Here is an 18,105-nt window from a genome sequence, read left to right on the forward strand (position 1 = left end):
TCTCGCTTAACATCACCAGGTGAGGTATTTTCTCCAACAGCGGAGGCCCTATCCAGGAAAATACACAGGAAGCTACACTCCTTGACCTCCACCCATCACAGAGGACCGGATCTCACAGTAGAAAGGGTGTCCCACTCATCTAGCTGGTGTTTCTTTTGGCCTCCAGCACTTTTTTTCTCTCCACCCTCATGAGTCTCAACAGCCATTAAGAGGGCAATCTTTCTTTCCATTTCCTTTTCTTCTGCTTCTTTCTATGCCTTATTAGCCTTAAGAAAACATTTTAAAATCCACGAATGAAAATCAGAAAAAACTAAGATAAGAATGTAGACACCAGGAATGTGGTCATAGCAAAGGGAGGTACAGCTTACAGGTATTTTAACGGAGAGTTTACCAGACCAAGTCAGTGGTAGAATATTCTACACTGAGCCCAGAAAGAAAAGCACTCATTTTTTTCTCCACAGAGGCACTTCTGCATCCAGCAGACTTGCGCTGGAGGGCAGCTCTAGTCCCGCTAGTATATGCTCACAGTAGGGAATGAGAGACACATTGGGTCTAGACTTCTCACACGCTCCTTGTAGTAGGGTTCATGATGTACTCACAGAAACTGCTATTTTCCCTAAGATGTCCTCTGGAATTGTTTGGCCTTTATCAATCACTTGTTTGTAGAATTTATCTAGCGACGTATCCATGAGCTCCATGCAAATCCAAACATCACCCTGGAGATGAATTGATTCAGAGATTGTTAGAGAGGACAGAAGAGAAAAAGAAGGGGAAACAGTAACACCTGTCATGAAGAACTGTTCTCTTAATCGGGTTTTTGGAGGAAATGTACAATTTCCCTTCAAGGTCTCAAAGGAATTTACAGACAAGCAAGTTCGTTTCCCAAGAGCCAACTAGCAGACAGCCAAGCAGAGCCTGCGTGGGATCCCCCACTCCTTGATAAAGAGAGGGTCTAAACACTGAGGGTCACTAGAGCCATGGAATGAAGAAGTTAGTAGAATAAAAGGCACAGTAGAAGGAATATGGTCAATGATATAGTAGAGTTATATGGTGAAGGCGGTCGCTACACTTGCGGTGACCACCCATAATGCAAAGAGAAGTTGAATCCCTACGTTGTACGACCTGCAACTAATGGGACATTGTGTGTCAACTCAAATTTTTTTAAAAACATTATAAATAAATACATCAGTACCAATAGTCAGAAGCAACAGATTCCCAGAAAGCCAGGACTTGATGGCTCCTGTCTTCTAGGGATTAGGTCTACAGGCCTACTCCATGTTTGACCTCCCACCCGGAACACTGGCAATAGTTCATCCAATAGCTCTTCGAAGCATCAGAATCCACATCATGGGAAAGGGAAAGCAGGGGTAAAGCAAAGAGATCCTTGGAAGCCTCTGGGGGTACATAAACAGGGTAAATGAAGCTTATCATTTGGCCACTAGACCATAATATTTCAGATTTTAAGTAATCTACCTAAATTAGCCTACAGACAATTGATAGAGAGAACCACGCCAAAATAAACCAAAACAAAAGGGAGAAAGGGAGCCTCGGTGTCTTCAAAAGGGCTCCCCACACTTGGAAAGGCTATCATTTCAAGCCAACTTTGCATTAAGGCATGTCATGACCGCCCGAGCAGAAATCTCTCTAGAGAAGACACGTCCAATGAGAAAGAGTGCCAGGAGGGTGCATCGCCTTTATGGGATTAGAGAAACTCCTTTTTAAGTCTCTGTTCTCCTCAGATGTTGAATTGAAGGATCACATACCTCCCGGAAGAGTGCGCCATAAAAGGTGACCGTAAAAGGACAGTCCACTGTCCTCATGGAAATATCCAGATCCATCAGTAGCCTCTTCTGCTCTTGGCTGTTAACTGTGGCCCGGATCCGCTGAATGGGAATGCACGGAAAGACAGATGGTTACTGCCCTGAGGATGAGTCAGTTAATAAGGCAGGGACCTTGAGGAGTCTCGTTCCAAAAATACCACAAAACTCATAGCACAAGTTCTAGCAACGACCTTTCAAGTATTTACCCTAGTGATTAGCTATTTGTACCATATGAGAAATAAGGAAGACTTTCAGTAGATTTCCTGAAAAATCCCCGGCAAGAAGCCAATTGATACTCTATTTCAGAAGATGAGCAAATGTTGGCAAGTGCATTTCCTTCCAAGTCATAAAAACGCCTGCTCTATTGTGTTGTGGCCGTTTGGTACAGAGACCAGAGTATTCGTAACGTTGTGGCTGACTCGGGATCCCACAAAAAAAACTAAAAGCCCCTCTTTGGGAAGAAATAAGAATATCTGGACTAGGTAGCAACTAAAGAAGAATGGACAGAGCTCTCGGAAATGGATGGAATCAAGCAGAAACGGAGAGACTGTTTGTTCCTATCCCAGGGCTTCCAAGAGGAAAGACACCTGTCACACCAGCAAATGTAGTCTTAAAGAAAGACAATTTTGTCATTAAATGACAGTAAAAATATCATATAATATAATTAAATAAATATATAATAAAAAATAAACAAAATATCATACTAAAAAGACTATACAAGCTTTTATAATTTTGGCCTAATTAGCAAAAAGTCTGCAGAAGAACACATTACAAAATCTACAAGACAAGGGAAATATATCTCCATTCTCCAAAAACAAAGGGGTCCAAGTCATCTGACCATCCACGTCCCTAACAATGGGCCAAATCCATGAACACGTGTACAGAAGGTGGGTCCCCAAAGAAATATTTCACTCAAGAAATATGCAATGATTCCAATTTTCTTTTTCCAGCTCAAAAACAATGCAGTCACTCAAGATGTCTTTGCCTTCCCTTTTCCCACAAATGGGCAAAATTTTTTCCCTCACTTCTCATTTCCTGATTTTTGGGGACCATTCTTTAAAAGCAACAGAATATTAGAATGAAAGAGATGTTTGCGACATAACAACCAAATGCAGTACGTGAACTTTTATTTGGATTTTGACTTCAACAACCAACCAGCAAAAAAAAGAAAAAGAAAAGTAACAATCAATAATCAAGGTAATTTATTTTGGAGCTGGTATTCCATGACATTAAAGAAGTACTGATAATTCTTTTAAGTGTGAGGACATGTGGTTCCATAAAAAGTTAAAAGGATGGGGGCGGATTTATCAGTTAAAAGAACAAAACAAGGCTCAGTGGGTTAAGCTGCTGCCTTCGGCTCAGGTCATGATCTCAGGGTCCTGGGATCGAGTCCCGCATCGGGCTCTCTGCTCAGCAGGGAGCCTGCTTCCCTCTCTCTCTCTGCCTGCCTCTCCATCTACTTGTGATTTCTCTCTGTCAAATAAATACATAAAAATCTTTAAAATGCAAACTATTTTTCCTTAAAAAAAAAAAAAGAACAAAGCAAAACAAAAAAAACCGACCAGTAAATGCAACTCATACCAACAAAGGATTTTCCAGACATTTGGAGGGAAATATTGTTCCCTACAGAAAATCTTCTTTGTTTGACCCCATTGCTGATTGTTTTGCTTCTACAAAAAGAACTGATTTGCTGTTGAGATGGATGAACGTATATACCACAGACAGAACATGTTTGGGGAGCGTCAACTGTACCTTCACCGCCATGATCTGCCCGCTGGGCACGTGTCGCATCTTCTCCACCACCCCGTACGCACCCCGCCCCAGCTCCATTATGGGCTCCAGGTCATCTGCTTTCACCTCAAAGTTCTGCAAGAGAGAAGAGTAATAATACAAGAGTAAAGAAAAAATTTAAGGACATATACTACCTTGTCCCCTCTCTGGCTTCCCCCAACATTCTAAGGGTTATTTCTGGTCCAGAAGCTTCTGATCTAGAAGATTTATCCAAGGAGCCACTGCCAGCAGGAAGCACCAGGAGATGTTCAGACTGGTGGAGTATGCCACCTGCTCATCACAGGCAGTACAGACTGCCAGCTTCAACTCGGTTCCAGACTCACTTTGAGTGATCTATACTGTGGCTTCTTAGCCCTGCCCCCTTTCTCATATATTTGTTGACTGATGGCAATTAGATCTACCCTTGGACTTTAAGGAATTCATCCCAAAGCAAGTCATCTACTTTCCTCAAATATCTTCCATCAGGGCGACACTAGCCTGATTTCAATAAGGCATCCAAACAGCCAGAAAGCCACCCACCACTTCTGTTAAACTCAAACTTTGTGACCGATCCCCTGACGGCATGCTATGGAAAATAGATTTTCCAATGGCCAGTCAGAAAGCATACCTAGGAAATGGTCTAGATATTAACTGGCAATGTGATATTTTTTTCTTACCTGATTTCCAATAGAAATGCAAGCTTTAGAGTCCAAGTCTCGAGGTGGCCTAAGAAAGAAAAGGGGGGAAGAGAAAAAACGTGACGTATTTAGTCAACTATGCCTTCCCAAATCATACATGACTAGAGAGAGTTTTCCTTAGGGTTAAGTTGGAAGTTCATCAGTAAAAGTGTTAATAATGCAGGATTTGGAATAAAATATATTTGGGTTTAAATGACTTAATCTCTGGGGTGCCTGGGTGGCTCAGTTTGTTGAGCTTCTGGCTCTTGATTTTGGCTCTGGTCACGATCTCGAGGTTATAGGATCCAACCCCGAGTTGGGTTCTGTGCTCAGCGGGGAATCTGCTTAAGATTCTCTCCTTTTCCCTCTGTCTCTTCCTACCCACCTCTACCCTGTGCTCGCTCTCATGCTGTCTCTCTAAAATAAATAAATCTTAAAAAAAAAAAAAAAAAAAAAACAGAAAACAAAATGAATAAATGACTTAATCTCTTTGAGTTTCTTTTTCTTCTTTAACATGAGAATATTAGTATATCCTGAGATAGTCCAAGTAAAATGGGCTTAGCACAATGGCTGGCATGCAGGAAATATCCAATAAATATGAGCTAGGTGTAAAGAATTATGTAAATAATTATACTATTCTAGTAAGCCCCAAACATTTTTTCTTTCATTGGCACCAATGTGCCCAATTATTCCACCACATTTTCTCATAATTGTTTAAAAAAAACTAATAATTAGCATATGGTTATGTTAACTCACAAAATTCATAAACCATAATAATTCCAAATCTCTCTAGTCCCCATGTTCATAGACGGAAAAAAGGCCCAGAGAGGTGATGGGACTTCCCAAGATCACAATTAACCTAAATCTCCTGGTTTTCAGGTCAGAATACTTCCTGCTATCAGACTAAGACAGTTGTGACATTTCTTCCATACACAGCACACACACTATCCGGGGGTCATCTCAGCAGCTGGAGGTAGGCTGATCTTGTGTCTCCATAGAGAAAGCACACAGTCCCCTCATGTGCATTTATTTCTACTACTTCAATACCACCTGGGTGGATACCAACCCACCCAAGAGAAAGATGTTTGGTCTGGCCATGCAACCAACCAAGAGCTTCAAGAAGCATTTTCTTGAAATAAAGGCACCAAAAGTATCACCACAAAAAAAAAAAAAAAAAGAATCCCAGGAATGCCAGAATCGAAGGTGACCAAAGAGACCCAGGTCTCCCTAAGAGGACATTCCATGCAGAACTGTCTCTAGAAACATCCAAAGGAAAATGGAAGGAAGGCAAGAAGATAGGAAGGGAGAAAAGAATCCCAGCCCTTGGCAATTTCCCCAGGCCTACTGTGTTATAATTCTGCCCCTTCTGCTAAGACTAACTAAATAAAGCAATAAGGAAAAAATGGGCATATAAACACAAACATATATTTAAGGTTTTAATGGCAAGCCTTCCCATACCTCAAGATCCCTTTAAAAAGCACAGAATACCTAAAATAAAGTTTTTCTGGACTAACTTAAAACCAGGAACTGGCAGGGATAGATACAGAAGAAAACACACACGCACACCCCAGTACACTCCAGTGATGTTTTTATATGTCTTGTGTGTATGAGTGAGAAGAGATTTTTCTTCAGAAATACTTTCCAGAAGATTACATTTCTAAAAATCTAAGTTCCCATTCTTAACATTTCCAGAACGATTTTTCTTTCATCATCGATGATTTGTACTAACTGCAATGGAACTCTGGATGAAAGACAACTATTACTTGAAACATGTGACTATTATAAATAAAAAAAATCTCTTGCAGTTGTTCCGCACTCTTCCTTTGAAAAAGGAGGAAGCAACAGGAAGGTTACTAGTTTTGGGGGGCTACCTCCATTTTCTTGCCCTCCAAGGAAGGCATTGGGTAAGACTGCTTCCAGCTCTGGTACTCCAGTACTCAGACATGGCTTTGCAAATTACAGCCTTTGGCCCAGCTAAGAATGAATGTTTTCAAGTTTAAAAAGTGGTAGGAAAACAAACTATGAGGACCATCCGACAGGGCCCACTGGGTTCCAGGTAAACCTGAAATATTTACTAGCTGGCCTTTGTAAAAAAGTTTGCTGAAATCCAACGTTGTACTAACCTTGCGGTATATGCCTCTACCTAATAGGAGAGGGGTCATGCCATTTTCCAGAAAGAGAAAAATGGAACCCAGAAAAGCCCAGAATTTGCTAAAGCCATCCAGCTCAACAGAGCTGAAAATAAAACTCATGCCACTTGAATCTCAGTCTTGACCTAAAGTGAAAGGAATAGAGGCTGAACTGAGTGCAAAGCTTTACCTATATCTCATTTAATTCTTTAAACACACACACACACACACACACACACACTCTCTCTCTCTCTCTCTCTCTCTCTCTCTCTCTCATGAGTATCATTACTCCCATGGTCCAGATGAGAAACTGTCTGGCCCAGAGTTTATCTACCTTGCTCCCAAGTGGTAAGGCCATGATTCAGTCAAAGTCTGATTGAATCTAAGGACCCTACTCCCAACACCCAGCCCCCTCTAATGAAAACGATCAACACACCCAAGCCCGAGGCCCTTGGGCTCATCAGGTTCTGCCAAAAGCATCAACTGATGGGGTCAAGGCTGACAGCTCATATTAGTTTTGCTGACACTGTGTTCTGTCCAGGGCTGGGCATATTAGTTTTCCTGGAGCACTGAGTCTCTGTAAGGAGGTTAAACTGTGGGTGTAAGTTCTCTGTTGCTTATTCAATATTTTAGTCCTCTGGGGAAAGAAACGGGCTTATTACAAAATCCCTTCCCTGGAAGGTTAAAGGTGCTCCAAAGGTCACCTAGTATTAGATGTTTTTTGTTTTTGTTTATTTGTTTGTCTGTTTTTGAGAGACAGAGAGCGAGAGAGGCCGCACAAGTGAGGAAAGGAGGCAGAGGGAGAGAGAAGCTGAAGCAGGCTCCTTGCAGAGCAGACCCTGAGATCATGACCTAAGCCAGCGCACCTAGTATTAGCTTTTATTTTCCATTTTATTTTATTTCTTTTCAGCGTTCCAGCACTCATTGTTTATGAACCACAACCAGTGCTCTATGCATACTATTTGCTTTTATATGAACAATGAGTTTTAGCTGATTATAATAATTATTTATTTATAATTCTAAGTAATAAATAATCAGTTTACTGGTTATTATGACAACCATTATTCATCTATTTGATCATATTTATTAAGCATCTACTTGGGCCAGAGACTGTGGCAGACCCTTTCTATGAAGTATTTTCTTTAACTTACACAACTCTACCTTAAGGAGAAGAGTTCACAAAGAAAAAGACGAAGTAACTTAAAGTCATTAAAAGACCTGGCAAAATTAGAACCCAGAGCCTCACAATTACATCATCTCAACTACTGAAGTGATGTTTTACTAGCCACAGCTAGTGAACTAGCCTCTTGTTTTAACAGCCAAAGACAGTTTGATCACACTCTCGACCTGTCTGACGTGTGGCTAAGAGCATATCCCTGAAAGTCGTAGAGTCCTGACTTCATATGCCAGCTCTTCCGCTATATAATAAGCATCATGAATAATTATTAGGTGGATTCATAATAATAACAGCAACAACACTTGGAGCAACCTTCCTGGAGAAGGTACAATGGGACAGGCACTGGGCTAGACTCTTAAGACAAATTCTGACAACTACTCTTCCCAGCAACCACATCATTATTCATTCCCATTTTTCAGAATGGAAAACTATGGCTTAATAGGGTTAGGGAATTCGCCTAAGGAATTCAATTAGTGAAGTTTAGATCCCAAATGCGAACCTAGGCATTCTAGCCAGAGCCTGAACTCTTACCCATGAGGTGCTGCTTGTCTGCTCTGAGCACCTGACCTTGTACAGGTCCATTCTCTCATTTATCAAGTAAGAGTAAGAGTAACTGCCTCCTGAGCTTCTGGGGAGGGTTAACTAGAATAGTATTCATTAGCATGGAATCAGTTCAGAATTAGCTGCTGCCAATCAAGTATGGGGACAGCTCAGAAACCAGAGCCAAGACACACTGGCATCAGTTACTCAGAGAAAGAGCTCCAGCAGAGGGACCACACACAGAACCAGGAAGAATGGTGCTCTGTCCCAGGATATTTATTTTTGTGTCGTACAGCAGAAGAAGGCAGGGTATAAATGGTACGAGTCACCAAGCCAAACCCCCAAAATTGCCAAGAAAAACACAAAATGTGGAAGCTACTTCTTTAGGTCTACGAATATAAGCATCGGTATTAAAATACTACTACTGCTATGAAGGCTCCCCGTGAGCTAAAGTGGTCTGCTCTACAACAATAAAGTGATGCTCTTGGCTTTACACAGTGAAAAAGAAAATACAATTTAAAGTTCACTCTGCCACGTGAGGGAAAGACAGCACAGAAACTAGGTTTATCATTGCGTAGGTTTTTACTCATTTGTTTATCTGAAGGTAAGATTTATGACGGCTTTCATAAAATACAGACAATATGAATTAGAAGGAAGCGAGGGTTAAAAGTTTAAAAGGAAAGAATGCAATTGGAAGGAGGACGTGAGAATGTAGCCCAAAATAAAGGGCATCTGGGGGGCTCCATTGGTTGAACATCCGACTCTGGATTTCAACTCACGTCTTGAGCTCAGGGTCTGAAATCGAGCCCCAAACGTGGCTCTGTGCTCAGCAGGGCTTCTCTCTCCTCTCTCCGCCCTTCCCCCCCTCACACATGCACTCCCTAAATTAATACATACATACATACATACATAAAATGTTTTAAAATATCAATAATACTGATAAACCTCCACCAAGGCTGACACAGATTACAAGAGAAGGCACAGATTACCAGTCTCAGGAAAAAATCGGATATCACAACATGTCCTGTAGCCATTCGAAGAATAATCGGAAATACTATAAACAACGTTACTCTTATAAATTCAACAACTTAGAAGAAATGGACCAATTCTGTGAAAACCAGAAACTACCCAAGCTTGAAGAAATAGGTTATCTCAATAGCCCTATAATTATTACAGAAATTAATTCTGTATTGTAAAAGTCCAAGAAAAAAAAATAAGAAATATATTGGCTCATTTTGTTTCACTGGAGAATTTTAGCAAACATTTTTTTAAAAAGAATTAATACAGATATTATGTGTCTACCGGAAAAGAAAAAGAAAAAAAGAAGAAGAAGAAACTCTTACCAATTCATTTTATGAGGCCAGTATTACCTTAATGTCAAAACCAGAAAATAACAGCACACACTTAAAAAAAAAAAAAAAAAAAAAGGAAAGAAAAGAAAAACCTAAAACAACCCACTACAGACCAACATATCTCACGAACATAGACACAAAAATCCTCAAAAAACTTCAACAGATTGAATCCAACAATGTATTTTTTTAAAAACAGTACCACAACCAAGTGGAATTTATTTGGGGTACGCAAAGCTAGTTTAATATTCAAAAGTCAATCATAGTGTAATCCATAGCAACAGTACAAAGAAGAAAAACCTACGATCCTGTCAAGTGATGCACTAAAAAGCACTTAACAAAATTCGACACGCATTAAGTACCCTACAACTAGAGAGAAACTTTTTCAAGCCTCAGTCTACAAAAACCTAACATCATGCTTAATGGTAGAAGATTGAACTCTTTCCCTCTAACAACAAAGCAAGGTTGCTGGCGCTCACCAATCTTATCTTACATGGAACTGGACATTCCTACCACTGAAATAAAGAAAAAAAAAAAAAGAAAAGAAAAAAAAGAAAGTTTTTAAAAATATAGTTTAAAATACAGGAATACAGAAAAAATACAGGAAGAAAGAAAACTGTCTCAATTTGTAGGTAGCATAATTGTTATAGAAAACTCTATAAAGACTTTACAAACACACACACACACACAGAATCTACAAAAATGCCCCTGGAACCACTAAGTGAATTCAGTATGGTCATAGGATACAAGAACAATACAGAAAAATCTACTGCATTTCTATATACTGATCCTTAACAGTTAGAAATCAAAATTCAAAATGGAGTACCATTTACAACTGCTCCCTACACAATTAAATACTTGGTATAAATTTTAACAAACCCTATTGTAGAGAGCTTACGTGATAAAAACTATAAAATACTGATGAAAGACATCAAAGAAAATCTAGAAATCTACCAGGTTCATGGATTAGGAGACTCTGTGTAGTTAAGACATCAGTTCTCCCCAAATTGATCTAAAGGTTACACATAATTCATACCAAAACCTCAGCAAGTTCACTTGTAGACATAAACAAGCCAATTCTAAAACTAATATGGGAAGGGGAAAGGCCTAAATTAGCCAAAAATTATTTTGAAAAACAGGAACAAAGTATGAAGCAATGGGTTCTTAAAATTGTCACCAAAACCATGACCCATCAGAGGAAAAATGGCTAGATAGGATTTCATCAAAATAAAAGGATGAAGAGACAAATTATAGACTGGGAGAAAATGTTTTGAATCACATATCTGACAAACTCCTTGTGTCTAGAATATAGAAAGAGCTCTCAAAACTCAACATTAAACAAAGTAATCTAATCAGGAAGTAGGCAAAGACGTACACAGACATTTCACCATCAAAGATATAGGGATGGAAAATAAACACCTAAAAATATTCAGCCATAAGCCATTACAGAAATAAAAAATGAGAACTGTAATGATACAGCATTATATATCTATCAGAATGGCTACTGGGGCGCCTGGGTGGCTCAGTCAGTTAAGTGCCTGACTCTTAATTTCAGCTCAGCTTATGATCTCAGGGTTGTGAGATCAAGCCCTGCACTGGGCTCCAAGCCAGGTGTGACGTCTGCTGAAGATTCTCCCACTCCCTCTTCTTCTGCCCCTCCCCCCAACTTGCAGTTTCTCCCCCTCCCACACAAATAAATAAGTAAGTTTTTTAAAAAATAGGATGACTGAAAAGGAAAATAGTGTTAATGTTGACAGGGCTGCAGAGAAACTGGACCCTTCTCAAATTGCCAGTAAGAATGTAAAATGGTACCACCACTCTGGAAAATATCTTGGAAGTTATTTCAAAAGTGGGCTTACTGAATAACCCAGCAATTGCACTACTGGACACATGGCCCAGGGAAATGAAGACTTCATTTCACTCAGGAACTTGCTTTCATCCCAACAGCCCCAAACTGGAACTACCTGTATCTCCTTCAAAGGCTAAAAGGGTTCCACAAACTGGGGTGTAGCCACACCATGGAATGGATTGAGCAGTAACAAGGAAAGAACTACTGATTCATGCAGCGGCTGAAATGAACTCAAGGAAACTATCCTGCAGGGAAAAGCCAGAGTCTCCAATTGGAGGTGACTGGTTCGGTTGATGTAGCAACCAGGAGACAACAAGATGGAATTGGGGAACAGGGGAGTGGTTGCCAGAGATTAGGGCTGGGGATTAGAGGTGGGTACAACTGTAAGAGAATAACATCAGAGAATCTTGTGGGATTGATACAATTGAGTATCTTGATTATGGTAGTGGTTCCCTAAGGCTACACATGTGATAAAATTGCATATAGCTACACACACACACACACACACACACACACACACACACACACACACGGGTACTTAGAAGAGGAATGGTGAGAGCTGAATACATTCAATGGTTTGTACCAATGGCACTCTGTTTTGATCCTGGGCTGCAGCTGTGTTAAGTCGTGAACATGGAGGGGGGGACACAACCTAGGGGAAGGGTACATGAGACTTCCCTACGCATTTCTTTGTCGTTTCCCGTGAATCTACAATAATTCCAAGTTGAAAAGCTTTAAAAGTATTATCACAGAGAGACCTATACAGATAGTACAGGGAAGTAATGTGTTTGAGACTAAACTCTTGAGAAACCAATCGAGAGGAGATGTTATGAATTACACAGGTCATAGGTCCAACAACAACAACAACAAAACAAACAAAAAACACCAAAAACAGCAATCTCGATAACAGATATGGAAAGAACCTCCTGCTACAGCCTCAAAAAAGGACCCCTCTAAGGTGAGCTTGGCCCTCAAGCTACAGAGCAGAACCCGGAGGAGTATACTTTCACTCTGTATTTAGAGGTTCCTGAGTGGAACGTTTGTTCATACCACTGCAGGGAATGGCCAACAGCCTCAACAAAGTCTTACAGTAGATGTGATCATGTTTACTAGCACATTCCATCACTAGAAGGTGCACTTTCTGATAGGACAGATCGCGTTTAAGGTCAAAAACCTTTAGAAAGGGAGGCATTTTTGTAAAGCTGACCAACGGCCTTGCAAACTCAAGCTTCCATGGGAATGGCCTTTCCCTATGCTTGTGCTGCCTCTGTAGAACTTTGTGTGGTGACTTTTTTTTCCTTGCAATTTCCATTCCTCCCAAGCAGATGCTTTGTAAGATGGTCATACCCCCAACTGGACAGGAGGTACCCTCACCACCCCACAGAGAGTAAAAGAAATAAGAGGGAGGCTAAGAGAGACGGTATCCTGCTTCACCAGGACCTGAGTACACTTAGGGATTTGGGCCAAAGTCCTAAAAAAGGTTCCTTTACCTCATTTTGCTTTCTATTTATATGCGACAGAATTGAGGTGTTGGGACACTGAGTCCTTACCAAATACCAGCATTCCATCTCTACTCCAGTTTTATAGTAGTAGTACTCCCAGGGATATGCTGATTTGCTCAAGTCTATACAGAAAAGGCAAAAAATCCAGGTCCATGGACCTCTCTGAACACCATAGGACCCCATCTGCCAAACACATTTGTGACACTCAATTTTCTGCCAACCAGGAATGTAAGAGGCTGAGTTCGAAGCTACCCATTCAAGACAGACGGACTGACCTGATTATTCCAGGTCTCAGAACAGCAAGCACATGGCTCCCCCGCTCCAAAGGGCTCTTCTTTCTAACAGTGATTCCCATAGTCAAGGCATTGCTCATCAGTCCAAAAATGAACCCCTCCCCCTTCCCTGGAAATCTGTAAAGGGAAGTGTTTGGATTAAGACGACGATGACGATCTTGCCAACTTACGTGGAACTGGGCTGAGGTTGTTCAAATGCTTCTTTTGGAATTTTAAGGCCAGGGTTTCGCTTCCTGCCTATGGGGAGAGACACAAGGATAACGTTAAGGTCGAAATCACAGCGTGAGAGTGGGAACGGAGACCCCGCAGCCGAAGCAAGGGGCGAGCCTGGGAACGTGCAGCTCTCATCTCCTCATGCAGAAAACCACGTCCCACCCAGGAGGTCTGAGAGTGCCGAACACCCAAGCACCAGGCAGAGCACACCTTCCCCAAATGCAGACCACGCTCAGGGATGAGGCTCTTGGTCACCTAAGGATGAAAAGACCAGTATAAGAACGCGAACTCTCTTTACCCAGGAGAGCTGCCCTTTCCTCCCGGCTGAGAGGTGGTCATTCCAACTTCTCTGTTCTTTCTTGTACATAAGAACAGAACCGGTAGATGGTGTCAGCTATAGATTTTTTTTTCCCCTTTTTAATGTCAGTCTGATATCATCACCCTTATCTCAGTATCTTACAATGCTCTCATTTGATCTGTAAACAACTGGTAGGTTTAACTATGGAGGAGAATAAACAATGCCTTCCCACTCTTCCGCCCGGACCGTATCTGTCAACGACTTGCCATAAGCAGAAACACCTCAAAGAGGGAGAGAGTAATATTTATTTACACTTTGCCCTGTTTCAAAAGGGAATACGGTAACAGATGGGCTCTTGCAAAGAGGTGATCGCTTCTTCAGGGACCAGGTGGGAATGTAAGCCATGTGCTCTTCCCTGGACTGAAACTACAGAGAGTTTGGCTCAAATAGTTTTGTTGATGGATACAAAAGAACAGGCTGATGGGGCACGTGGGTGGCTCAGGTGGTTAAGCGTCCAACTCTTGATTCGGCTCAAGGTCGTGTGATCGGGGGCTCGGTGCTGGGCGAGGAATCTGCTTAAGCTTCTCTCTCTTCCTCTCCTCTTGTCCCTCCTCCTCTCCCAGGAACAGACTGGGATATGCTCAGCTCAGAAATCTGAGTAGCCTCTTAAGGACCCAAGATCTTCCTCACTTAAAGAGATCCTGGGTATCTTCATGCTTGGCAGGGGAAACCAAAGCAGAGCTGGCTAAGAACGCTGACGGTTCTACCTTTTCTCCCTCCTCTCTTCTCTGCATCGCTGGGGTGCATTACGGCACTGATACCAGCCCTGGGCAAGGCCCGGGAGAGAGACTCTCAATGCGCAAAGAGACTTAAGACATCAAAGACATCCTCTCCTTGCGGGAAGATGACAGCCAGAGACGTCAGTGATGGCTCGACATCACAGAGCTAGCGATGACAGGGTCAGAATCAGAATCGGGGTCTCTGCCACCCCATCCGGAGCTCATTCCCCTATTCTACAACGGAAGTAGTTCAAGGATGACCAGAGAGACCGGGGGAAGGGGAGCATGCGATGATGAGCTTTTAAAAACCCAGCTGACGTCCGGCACTTCACTCACCACGTGACCTCCAGAGTCACTTTTCACCTGACCCTCGATATCCTCGACTATAAAAATGGGGAAATGATACTCATGCCTGCCTCACTGGGCTGGAGAGGAGAACCATGAGCTATCACATATGGAAGAGCACAGACATGTCTTACATAGCTGTTAATTATAATCACTTAGAGAACGAATCTGTACAGTCTCATTAAAAAAAAAAATAAGTCACTTAAGAAATTCATGAGCAGAACTGGTCAGATTATCTCAGTCCAAGATAATGTGTAATTGACTCTTTTTTTCTACCCCCTTCAAAATCCAGAATCAAGATCAATTCTGCCAAGCTGTATAAAGCCACAGAAAAATATGCTTGGCCATAGCCAACACAGAGAAAGTCTTTCAGGTCGACCTCCATTGTCACAGGACTTCTCAGAGGTCTCCTCCTTTGGGCTCATCTACGTATTTTGCAAGATTCAAACTCACTATTTACTTTCCTCCTCCCGGACTTCAGATGGTCGCTCAGAACATGTTACTAAGTTAGTCAGTTACACGATACATGCAGCCTTGTCCAGACATATGGTGGATATAGAGATTGCTGTGCTGCCTTACCCAGAACAATGCTAAGGGCTGGGTCTGATGGTGAAAATCCCAATAGACATGTGGCCCAATTCCAACAATTCCTCTCAATGGGCTTCAATCAAAGAGCTGGAGGATGCTATTTTAAACACCCTCATGAGGGATGCAGAACAAATTCCATTTGTCCAGATGATTACATCCCTGTTCCAACACAGGTGACCGGTAATTCCAGTAATCCCAGCAGACACAACCCTGTGGACCTCTCCGTTAAAACAAAATAAAGGTAAGATATATTTTGCCTCTGAAAAAGGCTCCCCCGTTGCCACGTAAGCAAACCAAAAGCAAAAGTTACTCTGAAATTCCTACACCTCCCTCTTCTTCATTTCTAACTCAGCTCTTACAAGAGAGATAGCCAGAGAGATTGCTATTTGTGGGGAAAACTGCCTTTGAAAAAGAGAGCAATGAATTATTCTACTCTAGCAACTGACGATTAGCAGCTCACGATTATACTCTAACTCCACAAATCATTAAAACATCTCTGCAAAAAAAAAGAGTATGAAAGAGAGAGAGAGAGAGAAGCCCTTGGCACAGAGGCTAAAGGAATAAATGACCAAGACAAAAACAAAGTCCCCAAGATGTGAAAGAAGGCTCCTGCTTCTCTTCTGACACCAACAAGAAAAATACTTGCAAGAGACACAAAACCTGGTTGAACAACATCATCAGAATCCACCCTGCCTTCATTTTCGACAGCGCATCAAATCAAAAATCACAGACACAGGCACCAAAATTCCATAATTCACTTACTTGCCCATCCCTGAAAGAGGAGCCCAGTGAGAGGCTGGGAGTGACTCTGATGAGGTTTTCAAGGCAGCAGGCAGGGCTCGAAGAACACCACCACACACCAGGCTTTCTTCCCTCAGCTCTGAAGACCACACTTCAGCAGAGAGAGGCAGCTTTGAATAGACTCCGCCCTCCCAAGCACAGACTGCTGCAAACCTCTCGAGTTTATTGTTCCCAACAAACCGCAACTTCACAAAGAAAGGAGAGTGGGTCCGTTTGGACACGGAGGCGTGACATTCATCGTGAACCAGACTTGGAAGAAAATACATCTCTAAAGCAATTCTGGACAGTCCTGCCTTTTCCAGCCTTTCTATAAATGCCTCTTTCATTTCTAAAGAGAAAGTACAATACGTGGTCAGTTTCCAGCTGTGTTGATTTCAAAGCAATCTGTTTCCCCAACAAGGCTGCCAACACCTGATGCTAACATTTAACACCACGTTAAAAAACAAAAACAAGGGGCGCGTGGGTGGCTCAGTGGGTTAAACCTGTGCCTTTGGCTCAGGTCATGATCACAGGGTCCTGGGATAAAGCCCCATATCAGGCTCTCTGCTCAGCAGGGAGCCTGCTCCCCCCACCCCCGCCGCCTACTGCTCTGCCTACTTGTGATCTCTCTCTCTCTCTGTAAAAACAAACAAACAAAAGTATCAGGGGAAGCGATGTAAATACTACAACACCATGCTCAAGTATGTGAATGGTTCTTTCCCCTGATAGTCTAAAGCAAATACAAGAAATAAATCAGAATGCAGGCTCCCGGCTGGGTCCCTTGCTAGCAACAACCTTCTCAGGACAGAACACCGGTGTGCTCTTACAGACCTCGACAAGCATGGCCCCCAGTTGGTGCCATCCCCACAGGGCAAACCTCGTTGGCTTGAGCGAGCCCTTGCAGATCTACATGACATCAGCCCTGTGCCACACCCTGGCTTGTTTTCTCTGAAAACGGAGTCTCACCACACACATATATTGGCAAACTTCATCTTAAAACCAAAGCTGGGTCATGATAATCCTGGCTGGGAGCAAAAATGGCATCAGAAAACAAAAACCTTGCCAAGAGTTAATCAACATTTCCCAGGCCGCAGAAATGTTCACTAGCTTCAACCATACTGAAAATGATGGGGTCCTCGAGACCTCTTGCTCAGTACCCACGCGGAGAGCCTGGGGACAAAGAGCTTCTCTCATGTGTCTTATTACATAAAACAGAAAATAGTGCTCCAGGGCCAACCCAAACAGCAAGAGGATCCCCCGGGGTCCACAGAAGGTGGCATCGTGAGGATAGGCGGATGCCTACCTATTGGTCAGCTTGGCCCAGACGTGGGGGGAGGGGAGCGTGATGATGAGGGTTTATGATTACTGCCACAGCTTTACAAAAGGCTGGCATGGCTTCCGGCGCCAAATTTATTTTCAAAATCTCTTTCCCAATGTGAACGGGATTTCCAGCCAAGTCCCTGGCAACCTGGAGGCCTTGGCTGCCCTCTCCTTAATACTCACATCTAGGCTCAAGTCCCAGGGGCAGCTGGCACTGCAATGGGTCAGGGAGTGTTATTAGATGTTATTAAATTGCGATGATCAGATGCAAAGCAACGAACAGGGAGGGACAGGGGTGGGGGGAGGAAGTGCAGGAAGGAAGCTGGCTTGACCACAGCAAGGACACAGATGCTCCTGTTCCCCACAACCACTGAATCTCACCCACCACTGAGACTCCAGGCGGCACGCCAACGTTCCGCACAATCACATAAAATTTGGAGAAAGAAAGCTGACAAGCTCAGGTTAAAACGTGCACTCATTTGGATTTCAAGGAGGGAGAGGGATTTCCTAAGACCTTGCCTTTTAATTTTTGTGTTGCCTCTGCTTAGAAAGCTCTAGCCCTCTTGCAGACAGGAGCCCAGACTTCCATACCCAGCTCTTCTATCCCACGCCCTGCAGAACGCTCCCAGACCTTCCTGAACATTCCTTGTAGGTCACGGTCCACACCTCCTGCTTT

General features: G+C 42.6%; 1 protein-coding gene across 4 annotated transcripts in view; it reads right to left on the bottom strand.

The window, feature by feature from the left end:
* The window catches only part of MAP2K6 (mitogen-activated protein kinase kinase 6), a 123,587-nt gene that overhangs the window by 30,078 nt on the left and 75,404 nt on the right, over positions 1-18,105 (bottom strand). For 3 of the 4 annotated variants that reach the window (XM_059148343.1, XM_059148345.1, XM_059148344.1), the window contains exons 2-6: positions 13,277-13,343; positions 4,268-4,316; positions 3,573-3,686; positions 1,764-1,883; positions 600-716 (exon numbers count right to left, since the gene is read on the bottom strand). In XM_059148343.1, coding sequence (XP_059004326.1) covers positions 600-716; positions 1,764-1,883; positions 3,573-3,686; positions 4,268-4,316; positions 13,277-13,343 — 467 coding nt within the window. Of the gene's footprint in view, positions 1-599; positions 717-1,763; positions 1,884-3,572; positions 3,687-4,267; positions 4,317-13,276; positions 13,344-16,091; positions 16,210-18,105 lie in introns of those variants that run through there. The other variant, XM_059148347.1, reaches the window with a different exon arrangement.

Source organism: Mustela lutreola, chromosome 15, assembly GCF_030435805.1.
Source record: "Mustela lutreola isolate mMusLut2 chromosome 15, mMusLut2.pri, whole genome shotgun sequence".
NCBI classification, from domain to species: Eukaryota; Metazoa; Chordata; class Mammalia; order Carnivora; family Mustelidae; genus Mustela; species Mustela lutreola.